This window comes from Arvicola amphibius, chromosome 4, assembly GCF_903992535.2.
Source record: "Arvicola amphibius chromosome 4, mArvAmp1.2, whole genome shotgun sequence".
NCBI lineage: Eukaryota > Metazoa > Chordata > Mammalia > Rodentia > Cricetidae > Arvicola > Arvicola amphibius.
The window spans coordinates 49,837,349-49,857,983 of record NC_052050.1 but is presented as its reverse complement, the minus strand read 5'-3'; the positions used below and the strand labels follow the sequence as shown (position 1 = coordinate 49,857,983).

Sequence of the window (20,635 nt, the reverse complement as noted above, 5' to 3'; positions counted from 1 at the left end):
GGTCATCTGTGTGCCTGCTGGTGAGCTCACTGGGTTTTACTGGCTAGCGCAAAAACCCATGGGCACACAGTTGGTCCCAGTTAAACTCTGTGAGACACAAAGCAAAATGCTGTGAATGTGGAAGAGAGATTTGTATTGAAGAAGAGGGGCTGGCAGGAGTAGGAGGGAGATAAGAAGGCGTGTTTAGGGTGGAGTTACTAGAATGCATTGCATGCATGTATAAAACTGTCAACAAATTTTATTTTAAAAATGTATGGATTTGAGATTGATTATCTCATGTTAGCAAAGTCCCCTCATTTTAAAGCTGAGATAATATGTGAACTGGAGCCAGATGCTTTGTGCATCTCCAAATCTGTCACTTCAAGGGCAGTGGGGAGGAAATTAGGATACAAGACTGAGAAAATGAGACTTTATAGTATGTGGTGATTTGGACATGATAATGCTCATGTGTTGAAGGACCAGTTCTACAGCCATATTAGAAGGTGATGGTTCTGAGGACTGTGAATTTATGAATGACATCATACACTAATGCACTCATAATTGTGTGAGCACTGCGAATGGACACTATATAATAAGAGTGTACAATGGAAGAAGTAGGCCACTGGAGGCATGACCTGGAAGAGAATATTTGCATGGACTTTATTCCTTCTTCTCCTTCTCCTCCTCTCTTCTTTCCCCTGTCTCCTTCATTTCCCCTTTCTCTTCTCTTCATTCTAACTCCTGATCCTTATTCTCTGCTTCAGAGCTACCAGGTAAAGAGCCTCATCTCTTACAAGCTCCTACTCCATGGAATCCTGTCTCACCTCTGGCTCAAAGAGATGGAGGCAGTTGACCATGGACTGAAACTTGGTTCTAAGACCATGAATCAAAGCAAAACTTTTTGTTCTTAAGTTGTTTTTCTCACATATTTTGTCAAAATTAGGAATCACCGACTAACACAGCATCAGATTAAACTGTGGTCAGACCCCCTGTTTTGGATCTAGCAGAAGCCACATAACTAATCTGGTCATTTCATGACACCAAGAATTAATGACAACACACCTTCCCCACTCATTGCCTTTCTTTAACCTACGCGGTATCTGGACCTAAACAAATTTTACCTGGTTTCAGCAAGGTTTCCCATATAAGTTTCTTATTCTTCTTGTCTCTGATTTGCAGATTAATCCCTGAACCCATGTAACCAACAGAGATCTCAGAGAAGAGCTGGGATTCCGCGGGGCTCCGGTAGCACAGCTCTAACTCCTGAAGAGAGAAAGAATTACTATGTGAGGATCAACTACCAATCCTTTGAAGGAGGGCTGTCCCCACCTCCATACTTTAATGATCTTGTTCATCACATTAGATACTAGCTATCTTTCACACTGAGGTAACCCACAGCCTTTGCATACACGACTTTACTCAGAAGGTTGAGGACCCAACTGGGACCCACATCCTGCTGATTCTTTCTCATCACTCTGACAAAAACGGACAGAAAGAAACTTAGGAAGGGCTGATTTAGTTTGTTTAGTTGTTTAGTTTCATCGTGGGAAATTATATAAGGTGGAGGTCAATTCTTTGTGGCAGGAGATTGTTGCCGGGAGCATTATATCCTCAGATGGATCAGCAAATCATACCTGAGGTGGGAAGCAGGGCATGGCTATAAGCCTGAGGCCTGACACTAATGACATTGCTTCTGATAACCAGGTCTCACATATTTTGTTTCCCACAACTCTCAAAATGCTATCACTCACTGGGGACTAAGTGTTTAAACATGTACATGTGCAGGAGTCTTCAGATCCAAACACCAACATCTGAGGATGAGTGAGAGCTCATCCCGAAAGTCCAGTTCACACTGCCTAAGCCAGGACTTGCTCTCTAAGCGCTGGACTCTCCTCTGGGACATATTGAATCTAAATTCTTCGCTCTTCAGGTTCAACCTACACTCCTGTTTGGCCCCTTAAACTGCTTTCCACCTAACTTTGATGTATTCTTGCTCATTCCAAATCTCATTTGCTTTTTCCCCAATTTCAATTTACTGCAAAGCCTTGTAACCTGCCCCACAGGTTTACCAAGCCTGACACTTGACCCTGAAGAGTAGCAAACACTTGGATGCTCACCTTTGGGATGATTGTCAGCTTCTTGGAACCAGATACGATGTAACGGGAACCAATATAAAGGGAGTCTACTGGGGGTGGCTTGTTTATTCGAACAAATCGGAATTTTATTTCTTCATCATCAATGGCCTAGGGAACATTGCAGACAGCAATTTATCTACATTTCTGGGTCACAACATCTGGTCTGAATAAGGTGAGATTTAGTACATTTAGTACATTTTTGGGGGGATTGGTTGGTGACACCTCCTGACCAACTCTGTGTTTCTGAACACAGATTGTTCGACTAATTGACCCCTGTCATGTCATTGTGGGAACAGGGTTGTTTGTACCAGAAGAAAGAGCTGGCTACACTTGTGCATGGAGAATTCCCACCTTCTGATGGGGGAAAGAGGTCATAGAAGGATGTTCAGAGATTGGTAAATGAGCATTAGAGGCATTTGGGGGAGAATCTGGTGTAAGGGGGCCAAAAACAGAGCAGAATCACACACACACACACACACACACACACACACACACACAAACACTTTCCCTTCTTATAGAACTGTAATCCACACTACCAGTTAAGAATCTCCCCAAGGGGCTCACTGTCTACATTTCATTGCTTTCTGCCAGCCCACCCCTGGCTTCATTTTCTGGTGCTCAGTATCACCTTCCGAATGGTTGCAGTCATTGGGGATCAGGTAGAGGTGAAATGTCATATCCTTGTGATTGAGACGATAGTAGATCAGTGTGATGGAAGTGATGGGGATGAAGCGTACAAAACCAGGAATCATTCTTATTAGAACTCCCACTGGGAGAAGCTTGGGTTTTCCAGCACTGCATATATCTGTTCCACTCTGGCGGAGTTTCTAGGACCATCCCATGTTCTTTAAAGTGGGCCACACGGAATACGATGCCCACCTGTTCCTCTGTGAAAAAAGAGATTTAAAGATGTAGATATAGTTTTCCTGTGAGCCATTCTGGCTAGAAAAATAAGCGCCCTAGGACTTAAAATGATTGTGGTGGTTTGAATGGAAATGACCACCATAGTTGGTGCAATTGCTTGGGAAGGAGTAAGAGGTATGTTACTTGTTGGAGAAGATGTGCCACTTGGGTGGGCTTAGACATTTCAAAAAGGCTTGTGGATGTTTTCCAATTTTCTTTACTTTCTCCTCCTTCTCAGTATTACTGCTCCATGGCCAAGCCTGCCCCCTTTCTGCCATGATGGTCATGGACTCCCCCTCTGAAACTCTAAGACCCGATAAAACCTTTCTCCGTAAATCTCTTTGGTTATGATTCTATTTCATTTGTATTTACTTTTTGATGCTTATGAGAAAAATTATGATACAAAATTTAAGTTTTTTATTCATGTAACAGAACTCATCAACTCTCAGCTCTTTCTTCATTATCCATTCATCGTGCCAGGGAGGTGAGTGTGAGCTGCTGCCAGTGGCGACTCATGCAGACTGACCCTTTGGAAGCAGTTTACCTTGCCCTGCTAGTTGATAGGGGAGCATTACAGTGGAGTGGAAGTTTTTGATTTTCTCATTCACAGATGCTGTGCAGAACACAGCCTCAACGACCTCTGTCAGAAACTGGAAATCAGCAAGTTCTTTGAGGTGCTGCCATCACCAGCTTCAGTGTCTTGGGATTTGCAGTATTCTCTAAATTCTGAGTTGCAGAATAGAGTTTTTGCTGTTATTAAAGAGACCCACGGGTATCTTTTTACAAGAAGACAAATGGGATAGATCCCTGGAATGATTAATGTCAAGTGTGAACCTGATGTAAATTTAGCATCATCTTGGATGTAGGCCTCAGGGCATCATGAGAGGAGGAGATTATCTGATTGGAGCAATTGAGTACGGAAGACCTATCCACTGTGTATAGTACCAGTCTATGGACTAGGACCCAGGGCTGTGTAAAATGGAGATGGTCACAAGAGCATGAGCATTCATTTTTCTCTGCTTGCTCTGTCCACACAGGCTTACCAGGTGCCACAAGCTCTGTGTTCTCAGACTCCCATGTCATGATGAACGGTTCCTCTGGACTGGAAGGAAAATAAAATCCTTTCTTTCTTAAGCTTCTTTGGTCAAGTCTTTTGTGAGAGTTATAAGAAAGGTTAACAGGGCAGGATATTGATACCAGGCACTCAGGCTTTTGCTGTAATAAACAACCATGTGGTTCCTAAGCCTCTGGAAACTATTTATGGCTGGAATGTGAGTTTGTAGCCAGGACTAGGAACTCACGTCCATGCTGATGACAGAGCTTATGGGGACACTTGGGTGGAAGCAGGAAGACAAGAATGCTGACAGAGACAGTGGACGCCAGCCCACTGTTGCAGAGAATAGCAAGGTTTCTATTGGGAACGGTAAGAGGATCCATTCATCCAACAGTTTAGGCAAGAATCTAGATTTATTGGGTTAATGCCCCAAATATGTGAAGATGAATTTAACCATAAGGAGCTAATTTGTCAGGAGAAGCTTCAAGACAGAAAACACTCAGAATTAATTATACAAAATCAGCTGTAATTGTTAGGGATCAGTATCACCGAAGGGAAAAGCTGCCCTGCATGGTGACAATGGGAAAGTGTCCTGAGGATAAACTCTCACTCTTTGTAGGCTCATGTTGTGAAGATCCAAATTCATTTAAAGGCAGAAAAGTCTTCAGTTATGGTGCTCCCTGTTCCACAAATGTAAATGCCCATGGAAGTGTTTCCCCATGGTCAGCACATCTTAGAACTATCGTCCAGGGGAGCAGTGGCCAGGCCACATCTCAAGCTATCAAGAGAACTTGGCAGTGTCATCCCTGTAGTTTTTTTTTTAGGGTTGAAAGATGCTAGATTGATGGATCACCGAGTCATGCTGCACAGTTTCAGATGGAAGCTGAGGAAAGTCAATGTACCTGTATCAAATATTCTGCAAGGATCCTCAGAGCTCATTCCATGGACCTTTGAAAGTGAATTTTAAGGTGGGATGGAAATCCTTGGATGTTGTAGAAGCCAGAGTCACATATTTTCTGCTAAATAAAGTTTTAGGCAAGGAGTAGAGAGATGGTCTAAGGAAAGGCTATGTGTGCTTCATGTGATGGAACTGGAGGGGTGGAGTTGTTTGGAGTCCAGTGAATGACATCATGCGTTCAATAGCCAGCTATGAGGCTGCAGGATTCGGTGTTTATGCTGACAGAGTTTTGTCTTGTTGTGGTCTGATCATTTGATTTCCTGATTCTTCTATTTTTGAATGGCAATCTTTATTCTGTGCCATTGTTTGTTGAAAGAATGTATCTTGTTTTTTTATTTTATAAAAGCTTATATTTAAGACATTGCCTTGAATATCTGATAAGAGATAGTCTTTATGAACATTTAAACTGTTGGAATTATTAAGGACTATGGGGACCTTTGAAATTGTATTTTGCATTATGAGACAAAGCTGAAACTTTAGAGACATGAGGTAGAAAGTTATGAAACTTTCTAGTGATGTGTTGGGTCTCAAGTTGACACTGGATAGAATCACGATGTTGAATGTAACTTGTCACCATGATGTGACCCCTGCTAATGGAGGCACTGCTCTGCCATCCACCATTTGCCTGTCCTTTCTGCACTGAGTTTGCTTCAACTTGCACCATGACAAACAGTGTTGCAGTGTGTATTGTTTAGCAGGGAACATTTCTATTTTTCTTAGGTGATTGCTTGGAATCAATAATTATTAAGAAATAAGACAATAAAATTGCTCCAGCATGAGGTTATATACAGTTTAGGATTTCCCTCAATGACATACTAGCTAATAGTTTTACCTATTAGGGTGAAATAGAGAACCACATTGCACTGAAATGCCCTATGTGTGACAGATCTTGGCCTTGAAACCTTGACTTTCTCTAGGTCAGCTTCAGCCCCAGCACCAGACCCTTGACTTGCCTATGCTTTGTGCTGTGCCAATTTTCAGAGTCCCAGAAGATGCTGTACCTCTCCAACTTCCCTTCTTGCTAGGATAAACTCTAGTCATAACCTTCTCAGGACTTGAGGGGAATGTGGGGGGGGATGAACTTCCTTTGTTAAGACCAGAAATTTCCTGAGGCATCTGAGATGACTTGGTAAGTTTTTCTATTTCTTCTTTTGGGATTTGGATACAGGGATTCACTATATATCTCTAGGTAGAAGTCACCCTACTCTTGCCCAGCCTTCAGAACTCTGGGATCACAGGTATGTGCCACCACCAGACCCTGTGACTGTTCTCCAGTCTTCTATAAGCTTTAACAGAATCATATATATCATATATATTTATATTTTTTCCAACTGTGTAATTTTTTGATCTGAGAGTGGGGGTAGGAAATAGGAAAGGTGGTGGCCTGCAGGGAAGAGCTGGAGTGGTGACTGAGGAAGTGTTGTTATTAGAGAGACCAGGAGCTCTGTGTGGACCTGCTTGACTGGCCTCCTTAGGCACACTGGGAAGTCACCATCTGGGTATCAGCGCTCCTGTGTCAGGGTCTGGAGTGCAAGACCTCATGAGTTTATGAATGTAACTATTGCCTTTCTTTGTCTTGTGAGTTCTTTTCAACCGAGTCCTGCTTGTTTACTTCATCTTCATTTGTTTTCTTCTTGGGGCTTGGCATTAAATGAGAATATTTTTAATCTGAGGGATACTTTGCTTTCTATTCATGGTTCTTATATCAGCTGGAACTGTCTGAATTTCTTCTACTTTAGTTTTTATGACTTCTTCAACTATCAGGTTTTCCTTCTTGGACCTACTCCTCATCTCCATCACCATGAACAAACACCATCCCCATCTGCAGTGAACTGGATTCTCCTGGTCGCTATGGGGAGCAGATGGCTGTGCTCCTTGAAGCAGGAGAGGAAGTTGGTCTCAGAAGCCACTGTACAACACCTTGTTCCTTCATGTTGTTGCTTTTTTCTTTCATAGGCATAGTCTGGCTGCTTAGTCCAGGCTGCTCTTGAATTCTAAATTCTCCTGCCTCAGCCCCAGGAGTTCTTGGTTACAGACATACAGTAATGGCTTTCTTTATGAGATCTGTCACTAAGAATATTCTATATACTAAAACAATGTTCTTTTTGGTCACATGCTGTGGTTGTTTAGCTTGGTGTTCTTGTGGTACTCCTAACAGTGGGAGTGGGCTGTCTCTGACTGTTTTTTCCCTGTTCTTAGGACCATTTTCCTCTTACCAGATTGCCTCATTTACCTTTGATATGAGGGTTTGTGCTTAGTCTTACTGCAACTTCTTATGCTGTCTTTGGTTGATATCATTTTGACCCTGGCTATTTTCTGAAGGAAAACAGAGGGGAGGGGAGGGCAAACTGTGTGGAACGGAGAGAGGGAGGCTGCAGTTTGAGATGTATGTTATGAGATAAGAATGAATAAAAATAAAAAAATCTTCAGAAGGATTCTTTGGAAATCATGGAGGTTGGGACACTTTATGAGTTTCTCTCTTAGGTTCCCTTCTGTTTTTCCAGTTCTCAAGTGGAATCTGGTGACATCATTTTCTCCCTGCCTGTAGCAGTGTAATGGCTCACAGTGTTGAGAGACCCTGAATACCAAATGATTCTTGTTAGTTTTCTTACTCTTACATTGCAACAATCCCTTTAAATTTCTCAGTTATTCTCAGTTCTGTGCTGGGCCCCCGAGGGACTAGATGTGTAAAGAACATTTAATAATCATCAACTAATTTGCTACTGAGGTCATCACTTTCCACTAAGGGACTCCATAAGGTAAAGAAGAAAGAAAATCATAAGGCTGGGAGATACGTGCTTCAAAGAGGGGATGAGAAAACAACTCAGTGTCCACTTTCACAGTCTGCTCTGCCTCACTAAGGAAGTCATAGATCTTTCTCTATCACCATCACCCTGTGCTCTGCTATAGGACATGGCAGGTCCTCCCATCACCTCCACCTGACTCCTTATCCTTCCCTTGGTTACCTTGGAGATTCACAAAGTGAGGGAGATGCACAGCAGCCACAGCTCCCCGCTCAGCCTTGATGTCAAACAGAGGCCCAGCCACCATGTGACTGTACTTCAAGGGAGTCTGGTTCAGGTGTTGGCTCCAGGAACAGAATCCAATCTCGATGGTCACTGCCCTCGTCACCACAAAGGAGAGTCCTATGTTGGGACAGTGGTAGGAACCAGGCACAGGGAATTGAACTCTAGAAGAGGGAGAGACAGACACCAGTGAACACCAGCTCTGCTCTTCCATTAGGTGCAGACCCAGTGCAGGACTGCGGACCCTGCAGACTTGAGCCAGATGGTTTGAGTTCTGGTTCCACTTCTAGCTATATGTGGATCCCTGGCTAAGTCACTTAACCCCCAAATCCTCATCTGTACAGAGGGATGATGACATCATCTTGTAGACCTGTAAGTACTGATTGATCTAAGGCAAACCTACAAGTAACATACCTGCAGGAGTTAGATATTCCTGTGATGATGAAATAGGTCTCTCTCTCTCTCTCTCTCTCTCTCTCTCTGTCCCTCCTCCCCTCTCTCTGTGAGTGTGTGTGTGTATGTGTGAGTGTGTGTGTGTGTGTATGTGTGAGTGTGTGTGTATGTGTGTGTGTGTGTGTGTGTGTTAAGTTCTGGGGATCCAGCTAGGACCTTGCACACTCGACAAAGGTTCTACCACTGAGGTTCATCTTCAGTTTTTAGGTTTTATGTTCCTGAAGTTAAGAGACCAAAGGAAACCCGAATATAATGAGGGAGCCTGATACTCATTAAAACATGAATAATATAATCTGCAGAAAAACCACAAGATAATAAGCAAAGTTGAACCCAGGACTGTTTTTAGATGGAATGAAGGACTCACATCAGCTCTGTTGATGTGTAATGGTGTGCTGGTCATGGAAGACGAGGTCCTGTCTTACATACAGGGGAGGTCCTAGGTAAATGTTTGTGGGTGAAGATCAAGGAAGATGAGGTTCTGTCTTAACTGTGGGAGGTTCCAGTGAAACGTTTATGTTTAAATCACCTGATTCCTGGACTCACACTGCTGTGACAGTGATGATGAATGGGGAATGTAAGGAGTTGAAATGAACTTGGAAAAATGGCTGCTGGAGCTGAGTAACTGGACAGAGAAGTTCTTGTGCTCTCCAGTTTTGTAAATATCTGAAAATTTTAAGAAAAAACTCCCTATTATCTTTTATAACAACTAAACTTCTTATTCCAGTCCTAGCCTTGCTTCCTGAGTTGGTGGGGTGAGGAAGAGACACAGCAGAGACTAGGTGGATGCTATCTGTGGGGGATCCCTCGTGGAAAGTGTGCTGGGGAAAGCCAACCTTTGCCAGGAAGAACTCACTCACCGATACAAGTTCCTCTCTCTGTCAATCACCTCAGTAGTCACAGGCCCTGTAGGACCCCAGAAGTCGTCATCAGTCCCCTGTGGCTTCATGTGTTTATGTCCTGGAGAGGCAGGGGAAGATGGATGGAAGGGATCCAGTTGTGCAAGTATTCCTCTTCTAGAAGAGGCCAGGCAGTGCTCGCTCTGTGTCTCCTCAGATCTCTTTTCTGGGTTGACCAGCCCACTTCCTGAGTTTACCTATCTATCTATCTATCTATCTATCTATCTATCTATCTATCTATCTATCTATCTATCTATCCATCCATCCATTTATCTATCTACAATCATACATATGTATACTCACAAACATATAGTATTGTTTTCTTACTGCTAGTTGCATTTGGGCAACCATAGCACCCCAATATCTGATCCCAATCTAGTTGTTGTGTTTCATTTCCTATTGATCCAGAAGTGTTGGTTGTGGGTGGTCACAAGATTTGGAGTCGGCAGATAGAGGGGTAGAAATGATATAAATACAGCACTCTTACTCATGTTTGAAATTCTAAAAAGATAACAAAATAATTTAAAGAAAAACATGATGACTTCCTCCCTCAGGTGCCCCTCCATCCAACGGTCATGACGCTCTGGGTCTGAACCCTTCACGTACCTGACTGTAGTCTCTGCTGCTTGATTGAGATCGGGGTCTCACACATTTCTTCTTCATCTGAGTCCTCGGGTATATGTGGCTTCCTAAACATAGATATGTTTTTCCCCTCAGATGTCAGGAGAAACATGATATTCCCACATAAAATCTAAGTCTTTGAAATGTGACTCAGTCATATGCTTCTTCTCTGGTCCAGAACTCCATGAAGACCCTATTCTCCTAGGTATCCATGACCCAGACCTGAGATCATCTTGACCCCTTCTTTGCTTTAATTTGAATGTGTTCCCTAGTGTTTACCTATTAGAAAGTTAACACCTAATGTCACAGTGTGTCAGGATGAAGGATAAGACACAATGAGGTCGCGAGTGCTCTGCTGCCATGAAGGGGTTAATGACATCATCACAGGAGTAGATTCCTGTGCCCTGACAGGACTTGTCACAAAAGTCACCTTTGCCTTTCACTCTCATCCCTCAGATGGAACAGGAAGAAGGATTTTTAGATGTAGAGTTCATGCACTTTCCCTTCTCTGTATCCAGAACTGCAAAAAATAATTTCAATTTTTTATGATAAATACCCAGTGTCAGACAATGTGTTAAAGCTGCACAAAACAAATAATCATTCGCCCTGAATGCCAATCACCTAGACATGACCTTCTGAATCTCTCTTTTCTGTTCTCTATTCTCCCCGCCCCCACATACTCTATTCTTGTCCCAGGATGGAGTGAGCATTGTCCTGAACCTCTGGCAGGCATCCCTGCTTCAGGTCTGGTCCCTTCTTGATCATTTTCTACATAGTAGCTGGCCATATAAACTGGGTGGAGATGCCCCTTCATGACTGAACCACTGGGCTGCCTCTCATTTTCTCTGGAGAGAAAAAAGAAGGTCCTTAGCATTGGTCCATAGACCTTGCTTTGGTTCCTGTTCACCTCATGACCCTCCTATGTCACTCTTTCTTGCTCACATCTAGACCAGTGTCTCTCAAGTCACTGTGTTAAAAATGTCACCTGTACAGGCTAAATCAGAAAGTTCACTGAAAGAAGCTGCCCGTCTTGAGATTCTGAGTCAGCAGGGATGGAGTGGGGTCTGAGAACCTGCATTTCTGTGGAGCTTCCTGGTGATGGTGAGGCAGAGCAGATGGTCTCACACATGGTTTCTTGTCTCTCAATGGAGCTAATCTCTCTGCTTTCTTAAAGCCTCTATGTCTGGATCTCCATGGGAGCAGGAGCGGATTCAGAACCAGGGACATTTGCAGAGGCAGGGCTGAGCCAGTGACCTGGGCCTGAGCAGACCTGAGACAACAAACTCCATAGGAACAGGTATAGGGAACAACCACTGAGCAAGTGGGCCAGTGCCAGAGACTGTTGCAGGTCTGGACATGAATCTGGGACCTCCAAGGGAGTAGATCAGAGCCAGAGACCTTTGCAGGACCAACCCCAAGCCAGGGACCTCTGCAGGAATGGAGCCAGATCAGGGATGTTTACTGAAACAGGTCTGAGCCAACAAACTGGGCCAGAGCAGGCCTGAAACAGCAAACTCCATGGGAGTGGAACAATGCACAGGAGCACTGAGTGACCAGCAGGAACACAGTGTGACCAACGGGGTAACTAGAACTGTGGCATTGACTACACCACAAGGAAAAACCATCTGAGCCTTGGATCCACTGGCACCTAGAAGATTAATCATCAGAATCACAGACACACCCAAGCACACCAATTAGAGGAAAAGATGAGTAGACAAGGTAAGAACACATACAACACCACAAAGAGCAACACGACACCAGTAAAATCTAGAGACCTTACAACAGCAAGACTTGAACAACCAAATATAGATGAAACAGAAGAAAATAACCTAAAAAATAACTGCAGGGAGAATGTTTGAAACACTTAAAGAGGAAATGAGAAATTTCCTCAAAGAAATGGAGAAAAATACAAACAAAAAAATTGGAAGACATGAGCAAATCTCTTAAAGAAAACCAAGAAAAAGCAATCAAACATATGAAAGAAACTATTCAAGACTTGAAAACTAAAATAGAGACAATAAAGAAAGCACAAACTAAGGGAATCATAAAAACAGAAATCATGAGAAAACAATCAGGAATCACAAACACAAGCACAAACAGCAGAATACAAGAGATGGAAGAGAGAATCTCAAGTGCTGAAGATACAATAGAGAAAATAGACTTATCAGTCAAAGAAAACATTAAATCTAACAAAAGTTTAACCCAAAATATCCAGAAAATACGGGACACTATGAAAAGGCCAAACCTAAGAATAATAGCTATAGAAGAAGGAGATATTCAACTTAAGAACACAGAAAATATATTTAACAAAATCATAGAAGAAAACTTTCCAAACCTGAAGAAAGATATGCTTATGAAGATACAAGATGCGGACAGAACACAAACCAGAGTGGATCAAAAAAAGTCCCCTCACCACATAATAATCAAAACACTAAACATACAGAATAAAGAAAGAATATTAAGAGCTGTAAAGGAAAAAGGCCAAGTAACATATAAAAACAGACCTATCAGAATTATACCCGACTTTTCATTGGAGACAATAAAAACCAGAAGATTGTGGTCAAACGTTATGCATACATCAAGAGACCACAGATGACAACCTAGACTATTATATTGAGCAAAACTTTCAATCACCATAGGAGAACAAAACAAGATATTCCTTGAGAAACTAGATTTCACCAATACCTAGCCACAAACCCAGCCCTATAAAAAGAACTAGAAGGAAACTCCAACCCAAGGAAGTTGGCTACATCAACAAAAACACAGACAATAGCCGGGTGGCAGTGGTGCACGCCTTTAATCCCAGCACTTGGGAGGCAGAGGCAGACGGATCTCTGTGAGTTCGAGACCAGCCTGGTCTACAAGAGCTAGTTCCAGGACAGGCTCCAAAGCTACAGAGAAACCCTGTCTCGAAAAACCAAAAAAAAAAAACAAAAAAAACAAAAAAAAAACCCACACAGACAATAGATGATCACACAGCAACAAATTCCAAAGAAAGGAAAAACACACAAATTAGCATCACCAATAACGAAAACTAAATTAACAGGAGATAGCAATCACTGGTCATTAATATCCCTTAATATAAATGAACTCAACTGACCTATAAAAAGACACAGGCTAATTGACTGGATAAAAAAACAGAATCCATCCTTCTTCTGCATACAAGAAACACATCTCAATCTCAAAGACAGACATCGCCAAAGAGTAAAGTGTTGGGAAAAAAAATTCCAATCAAATGGATCTATGAAAAAAGCTATCCTAATATCTAACAAAATAGACTTCAAGCTACAATCAATCAAAAGAAACAAAGAAGGACATTTCATATTAGTCATAGGAAAAATTCTTCAAGAGGAAATCTCAATACTGAACACTTATTCTCCAAATACAAGGGCACCCTCATATGTAAAAGAAACACTTCTAAAGCTTAAGTAACACATTAAACCCCACACACTAATAGTGGGAGACTTCAATACTTCACTCTCACCACTGGACAGGTCAGTCAAACAAAAAATGAACAGAGAAATGAGAGAGCTAACAGATGTTATGACTTAATTAAACTTAACAGACATCTATAGAATATTCCATCCAAACAGAAAAGAATATACCTTCTTCTTAGCACCTCATGGAACCTTCTCAATAACTGACCACATACTCGGTAAAAAAACAAACCTCAACAAATAAAAAAAAAAATTGGAATATCCCAATGTATCTTATCAGATCACCATGATTTAAAACTAGAATTCAACAGCAATACTAATTCCAGAAAGTCCACAAATACATGGAAATTAAACAATGCTCACCTGAATCATCAATGGGTCAATAAAGAAATAAAGGGAGAAATTAAAGACTTCCTAAAATTCAATGAAATTGACCACACAGCATATCCAAATTATGGGACACAATGAAAGCAGTGTTAAGAGGAAAGTTGAAAGCACTAAATGCCTATATAAAGAAGCAGGGAAAATCCCACAATAGTGAATTAACAGAACACTTCAAAACTTTAGAACAAAAAGAAGCAAACTCACCCAAGAGAACTAGAAGGCAGGAAATAATCAAATTGAGAGCTGAAATCAACAAAAAAGAAACAAAAAAACCAATACAAAGAATCAATGAGACAAAGAGTTGGTTCTTTGAGAAAATCAACAAAATAGACAAACCTTTATCCAAACTAACCAAAAGGCAGAGAGAGAGAGAGTATCCAAATTTACAAAATCAGAAATGAAAAGTGGGACATAACAAGAGACATGGAGGAAATCCAGGGAATCATCAGGTCTTATTTAAAGAACCTGTACTCCACAAAATTGGAAAGCTTAAAGGAAATAAACAACTGTCTGGATAAATATCACTTACCAAAAATTAAATCAAGAACAATAAGCAAATTAAATAGACCTATAACTGCTGAAGAAATAGAAACAGTCATCAAAAGTCTCCCAACCCAAAAAGCTCAGGACCAGATGGTTTCAGCTCAGAATTCTACAAGACTTTCAAAGAAGAACTAATACCAATAATCTGCAAATTGTTCCACACAATAGAAACAGAAAGAACATTGCCAAACTCTTTTTATGAGGCTACAATTACCCTGATACCCAAACTACATAAAGATATTACTAAGAAAGAGAATTACAGACCAATCTCACTCATGAACATTGATGCAAAAATAATCAATAAAATTTTGGGAAATCAAATCCAAGAACATATCAGGTCACCATCCACAGTGGTCAAGTAGGCTTCATTCTAAAGATGCAGGGATGGTTCAACCTACGAAAATCTGTCAGTGTAATCCACCACATAAACAAACTGAAAAATAAAAACCACATGATTATCTTATTAGATACTGAAAAAGCTTTAGACAAATTACAACATCCCTTCATGATAAAGGTCTTGGAGAGAGCAGGGATACAAGGAACATACCTAAACATAATAAAGGCAATATGCAGCAAGCCAACAGGCAACATCAAACTAAGTGGAGAGAAACTCCCAGCGATCCCACTGAAATTAGGAACAAGACAAGGTTGTCCACTCTCTCCATATCTATTCAATATTAGTTCTTGAGGTCCTAGCTAGAGCAATAAGACAACAAAAGGAGATCAAGGGGATACAAATTGGTAAATAAGGAGTCAAACTCTCACTATTTGCTGATGATATGATAGTTTATATTAGCGACCCCCAAAATTCTACCAAAGAACTTCTACAACTCATAAACACTTTCAGTAATGTAGCAGGATACAAGATTAAGTCAAAAAAATCAGTAGCTCTCCTGTACACAGATGATAAATGGGTTGAGAAAGAAATTAAAGAAACAACACCCTTCATAATAGCCACAAATAGCATAAAATATCTCGAAGTAACTCTAACTGAACAAGTGGAAGACCTGTATGACAAGAACTTTAAATCTTTGAAGAAAGAAATTGAAGAAGACACCAGAAACTGGAATGATCTTCCATGCTCTTGGGTAGGTAGAATTAACATATTAAAAATGGCAATCTTACCAAAAGCAATCTACAGATACAACACAATTCCCATCAAAATCCAAGCAAAATTCTTCACAGACCTCAAAAGAATGGTACTCAACTTCATATTGAAGGACAAAGAAAAAAAAAAGCCAGGATAGCCAAAACAATCCTGTACAATAAAAAAACTTCTGGAGGCATCACAATACCTGACTTCAAACTCTACTACAGAGCTACAGTACTGAAAACAGCCTGGTACTGGCAGAAAAACAGACAGGAGGACCAATGGAACTGAATAGAAGTCCCACATATTAATCCACACACCTTTGCACACCTGATTTTTGACAAAGAAGCAAAACATATCAAATGGAAAAAAGAAAGCATATTTAACAAATGGTGCTGGCATAACTGGATATCAACATGTAGAAGAATGAAAATAGACCCATATCTATCACCATGCACAAAACTCAAGTCCAAATGGATCAAAGACCTCAACATAAAGCCAGCCATACTGAACCTTATAGAAGAGAAAGTGGGAAGAACACTTGAACGCACTGGCACAGGGAACCATTTCCTAAATATAACCCCAGCAGCACAGACATTGAGAGAAACAATTAATAAATGGGATCTCCTGAAACTAAAAAGCTTCTGTAAAGCAAAGGACACAGTCAACAAGACAAAATGGCAGCCTACAGAATGGGAAAAGATCTTCACCAACCCCACATCAGACAGAGATCTGATCTCCCAAACATACATAGAACTCAAGAAATTGGTCATCAAAAGAACACATAATCCAATAAAAAATGGAGTACAGACCTAAACAGAGAACTCTCAACAAAGGAATCTAAAATGGCTAAAAGACACTTAAGGAAATGTTCAACATCCTTAGTAATCAGAGAAATGCAAATCAAAACAACTATGAGAATCCATCTTACACCTGTAAAAATGGCCAAGACCAAAACCACTGATGACAACTTAAACTGGAAAGGTTGTGGGGTAAAGAGAACACTCCTGCATTGCTGGTGGGAATGCAAGCTGGTACAGCCCCTTTGGATGTCAGTGTGGTGATTTCTCAGAAAATTAAGAAACAACTTTCTTCAAGATCCAGTAATACCACTTTTGGGAATATATCCAAAGGATATTCAAAAGTGCCACAAGGACATGTGCTCAACTATGTTCTTAGTAGCTTTGTTTGTCATAGCCAGAACCTGGAAACAACCTAAATGCCCCTTGACTGAAGAATGGATAAGGAAAATATGGTACATTTACACAATGGAGTACTACACAGCAGAAAAAAAACTAACGACATCTTGAATATTTTAGGCAAATGGATGGAGCTAGAAAACATCATTTTGAGTGAGGTAACCCAGACCCAGAAAGACAATTATCACAGGTACTCACTAATAAGCGATTTTTTAAGCATAATGTAATGAAAACCAGCCTACAAATCATTGCTGTCTAGAGAACCTAGACAACAATGAGGACCCTAAGAGAATCATACATAGATCTAATCTACATGGGAATTAGAAAAAGACAAGATCTCCTGAGTAAATTGGGAGCATGGGGACCTTGGGAGAAGAGTTGAAGGGGAGGAGAGAGGCAGGGAGGGGAGCAGAGAAAAATGTAGAGCTCAATAAAAATCAATAAAATTTAAAAAAGTAGAGTCCTAAAACAAAACGAAATGAAACGAAACAAAACAAACAAACAAACAAACAAAAAGCAGAGTCCTGGGGTCCTGATGTTAAGGAGGGACTCAGGTCCCTCCTGCCTTTTAGTTGCATGAGACCTGTGGAATCAGTTCACTTTTCTGAGTTTCCATTTGTTTCTTTGTGTATGCTTCTTTTCATCACATTCCCGTCCATCCCGAGTGACTGTGAAGATTGATCTTGGTGGTTTCTCAATAGGTTTTGTGATTGGCAGATTAGTAAACTTATTGTATATGAGATTGCCTCTCAAGCCCGTGTGTCAGTGTCTGAGAGGTAGGAGGTGATTTGTTTATGGTCTAATAAATATATATTTAAAAAGTTTTTTTTTTTTTTTTTAAAAATCCCTCTATGTCTGAATGAATTTTTTTCTTTTTTACTCATCCCTCATTCCCATATTTGAGAGTTCACCTCCGCTCATTTCAGTTTTGGATGAGGTCATAAGGACCACCATTGCCCTCATAGGTTTCCTAGGTACAATTGCGCGGACTGTGGGAGAACAAACATCTCCTCCCTTCTATATGGATTCATGTCTACCTTATTCACTGATCTACCCTCAGATCCTGTAATAGTGCATGATGTGCAGTAGGTCTACAGGAATGTCTGTTCAATGAATGTCTGACCCTCTGAGCGTTTAGTCCCCCTCCATTTCATGTGTGTCAGCAGCTAGGACCTTGGGAACAGATATTGACTAAACTTGGAGAATGTGGGGCTTCAGCAGTCTCTCAAGTGGAAGATGACTCTCCTGTCCTATAGCTTCCCCCTCCCATAGTACAGCATGTGTGAGTGTGTGTATATGTGTGTGTGTATGTGTATGTGTGTCTGTGTGTGCATGTGTGTGCACATGTGTCTGAGTATTGGGATTGGGATTGGGATTGGGATAGTCTTTCTGTCTGTGTCTTTCTCTCCTCAGTGTGGTGACTGCTTTCATTGTTCCTGTGGCCTGGATTCACCGCTGGCTACTATTATCTACTGTCATCACACTTGTAGGGCTTGAGGAGTCACCACTCCCTCAGCTTTTTATATTATTATATCCTGACTGAAAAAATTAAGAAGGCATGATATAATTCTATTTTTTTAAACTCACATAACTGTAACACACACACACACACACACACACACACACACACACCCCACACACACACCTCATTTTGGTTGCTGTGGTTCCTGGTTTCTTCCTGGCTCCGTTTGTCTTTCCCATCACCTCAGGACAGTTTTCCCACCTCTCAACACTGGAGCAGGCACATAGGGCCTAGGCTGACCAGTAGGAGTTTTGCGTCTACCCCTTACCATATGCTGGAGATGAGCAGCTGTGGATTCTTTGCCTCCAGGATCCAGAGCTTCTTCATCACATGGTCACTGAGAGAGTCCTGGTCCAGCCTGCAAGGAAAAGAGGAGGCTATTTCTTGTGGGATCCACCACAGGATCATGAGGCCTCAGAGTCCAGGACCCTGGACTCTGTTGCCTGTAGAGCCAGTGAGTAGCCTTATGTAAGCTTATTTTTGAGTGAGATCCAGGACAAAGAGAGCAGCAGACTGAGCAGAGGGAGATGTGTCCACGACACTGTCTCAGTGGGGTTGGTCAGTGTACAGGGAGAGCTGACTTCAGGATGAGGACCTTTGGAACTTTGCAGAGCGGAAGTAAGGGTCTTACCACTTATACATTTATATATCTCCGCCGCATATCAGTCATTGGAAACAGACTGTCTCAGGGAGGGGAACATGGCCAGAGATGGGGGCACTTATGTTGGCAAAGAGCAGCACAGTAGCCATCAGAATTCTCAGTGGCTGGATGTCATGGTCATATCCTCAAAGGGATTCTGGGCAGCTCTTCAAAGTAAACATATAGTGCTGGGATCATGGGTGTTAAGAACCTTGGTTCCCTTCTCGCCTCCCTCCCCATTTCCTTTAGTGCTGAGGGAGGAAGCCTTGTCCTCATGCAGCAGCCACAGCCTGAGTTCTGCTAGTTGCATTCTTAGGATCTTCAAGTTGCAGGATTTCTGGGAGTTGGGGTAGTGTCCTCCTCTGGGTTTCCACATCCTCAGTCCATAACACAAACCCATCACTCCCATCTGCCCACTGTGAGGCACAGACAAGGCAGGAGGGAAAGGTTCCTGTGAGAGGCTGCGCCTTGTCAGGTGCAGCAGAGGCCAGTTCTGAACAGGCTCTTCACCTTGTGAGAAACTGTCAGGGCTGAAAGCAGGCTGGGGAACAGCAGTGACAAGCAGCTGTGTAGGTTTCAGCTCCCAGAGAAGTGGAGGAAGACTCCTCACTGTCCAGCTGCTCCTGTGTGCTTAAAATTGGATCAGAGAGCTGGAGAGAAGGCTCAGTGGGTAAGAGCACATACTACTCCTTCAGAGACCCTGAGTTCAATTCCCAGTACCCACTTCATGCAGCTCAAATCCACCTGTAACTCCAGTTCTGGGGGATTTTGACTCCTCTGGTCTCTGGGGGCACCTGCTCCCACATAAAACAGCGGTTCTCAGACTGTGCGTTGTGACTTGTGTGTGGGGGTGTTGAATAAACCTTTCACAGAAGTTGCCTAGACTACTGGAAATATCAGATATTTATTGAAATTTATAACAGTAGCAAAATTACATTTATGAAGTAATGAAGAGAAATGTCTATGGTTTTTGGTCACCAAAACACAAGGAGCTGCATTAGGAAGGTTGAGAACCACCGACAGAAACAAACAAAATAATTAACATAACAATAATAATAACAGCAACAATAGAGTTGGAGCAGAAGACCTGACAGAGGGGAGTCCCAAGGAACAGGACTGCTGGACTTCTCCTGTTGGCTGGGACTCTGGGTACAGGGGTCAGATCTCTGTGGATCTCTGAGTCCATTAAGGACACTGTCCAGCAACCTCTGGGAAGTTCTCCAGAAGCTGGCTGTGGGCTCATGCTGGGGAGGAAGAAGTTTAGAGACAGCATGAAGGGGCTGTATGGAGGACGAGGGTCTCCAGGGCTGTAGTTTGGAGACTTGCCTCGCTTGTGTGAAACTCAGTTCAGGGGGAATGGCTCTGTTTCTGGTACAGAGAATTATCTCAGGCTCCTGTAGTGAAAGCTGGTGACCCTCCAGGCCTCCAGGCTCTTTCTGTTCTAGAGTTTTCCCCAACTCTGCCTTTATATGGTCTCAGGTTGGCCCAAACAAGTCCTATTTCTCCTTCAGGCCTCAGACAACCCTCCTGGCATTCAATAAAGTTGCACCTCTCACAGCATGGCAGTCTCACAATACTGTGACTCACCGCATTCAGCAGAGCCCGTCAACACAGAGTCATGTGATCGATGTCTGTCTCTTTCCACCCAGCTTCAGCAGGACAGAGCCGTGTGTGCTTGTGATTGTATCCCTAGGGTCTGGAGCAATGCTAACTTATATAAGGCCTGATATGGATGCATGCATGGATTCTTGAATGAATAAATGATTGAAGCATTGTCCTGGAGTAAGGCAAACCT

At 42.0% G+C, this 20,635-nt stretch overlaps 1 protein-coding gene across 1 annotated transcript in view; it reads right to left on the bottom strand.

Annotated features, from left to right (window-relative positions):
- The window catches only part of LOC119813648 (NACHT, LRR and PYD domains-containing protein 1a-like), a 70,355-nt gene that overhangs the window by 11,899 nt on the left and 37,821 nt on the right, over window positions 1-20,635 (bottom strand). Inside the window, 10 exon segments of the mRNA XM_038329044.1 lie at window positions 1,101-1,242; window positions 2,097-2,222; window positions 2,743-2,754; window positions 2,756-2,889; window positions 2,892-2,933; window positions 2,936-3,001; window positions 7,996-8,219; window positions 9,366-9,465; window positions 10,011-10,093; window positions 18,469-18,558. Coding sequence (XP_038184972.1) covers window positions 1,101-1,242; window positions 2,097-2,222; window positions 2,743-2,754; window positions 2,756-2,889; window positions 2,892-2,933; window positions 2,936-3,001; window positions 7,996-8,219; window positions 9,366-9,465; window positions 10,011-10,093; window positions 18,469-18,558 — 1,019 coding nt within the window.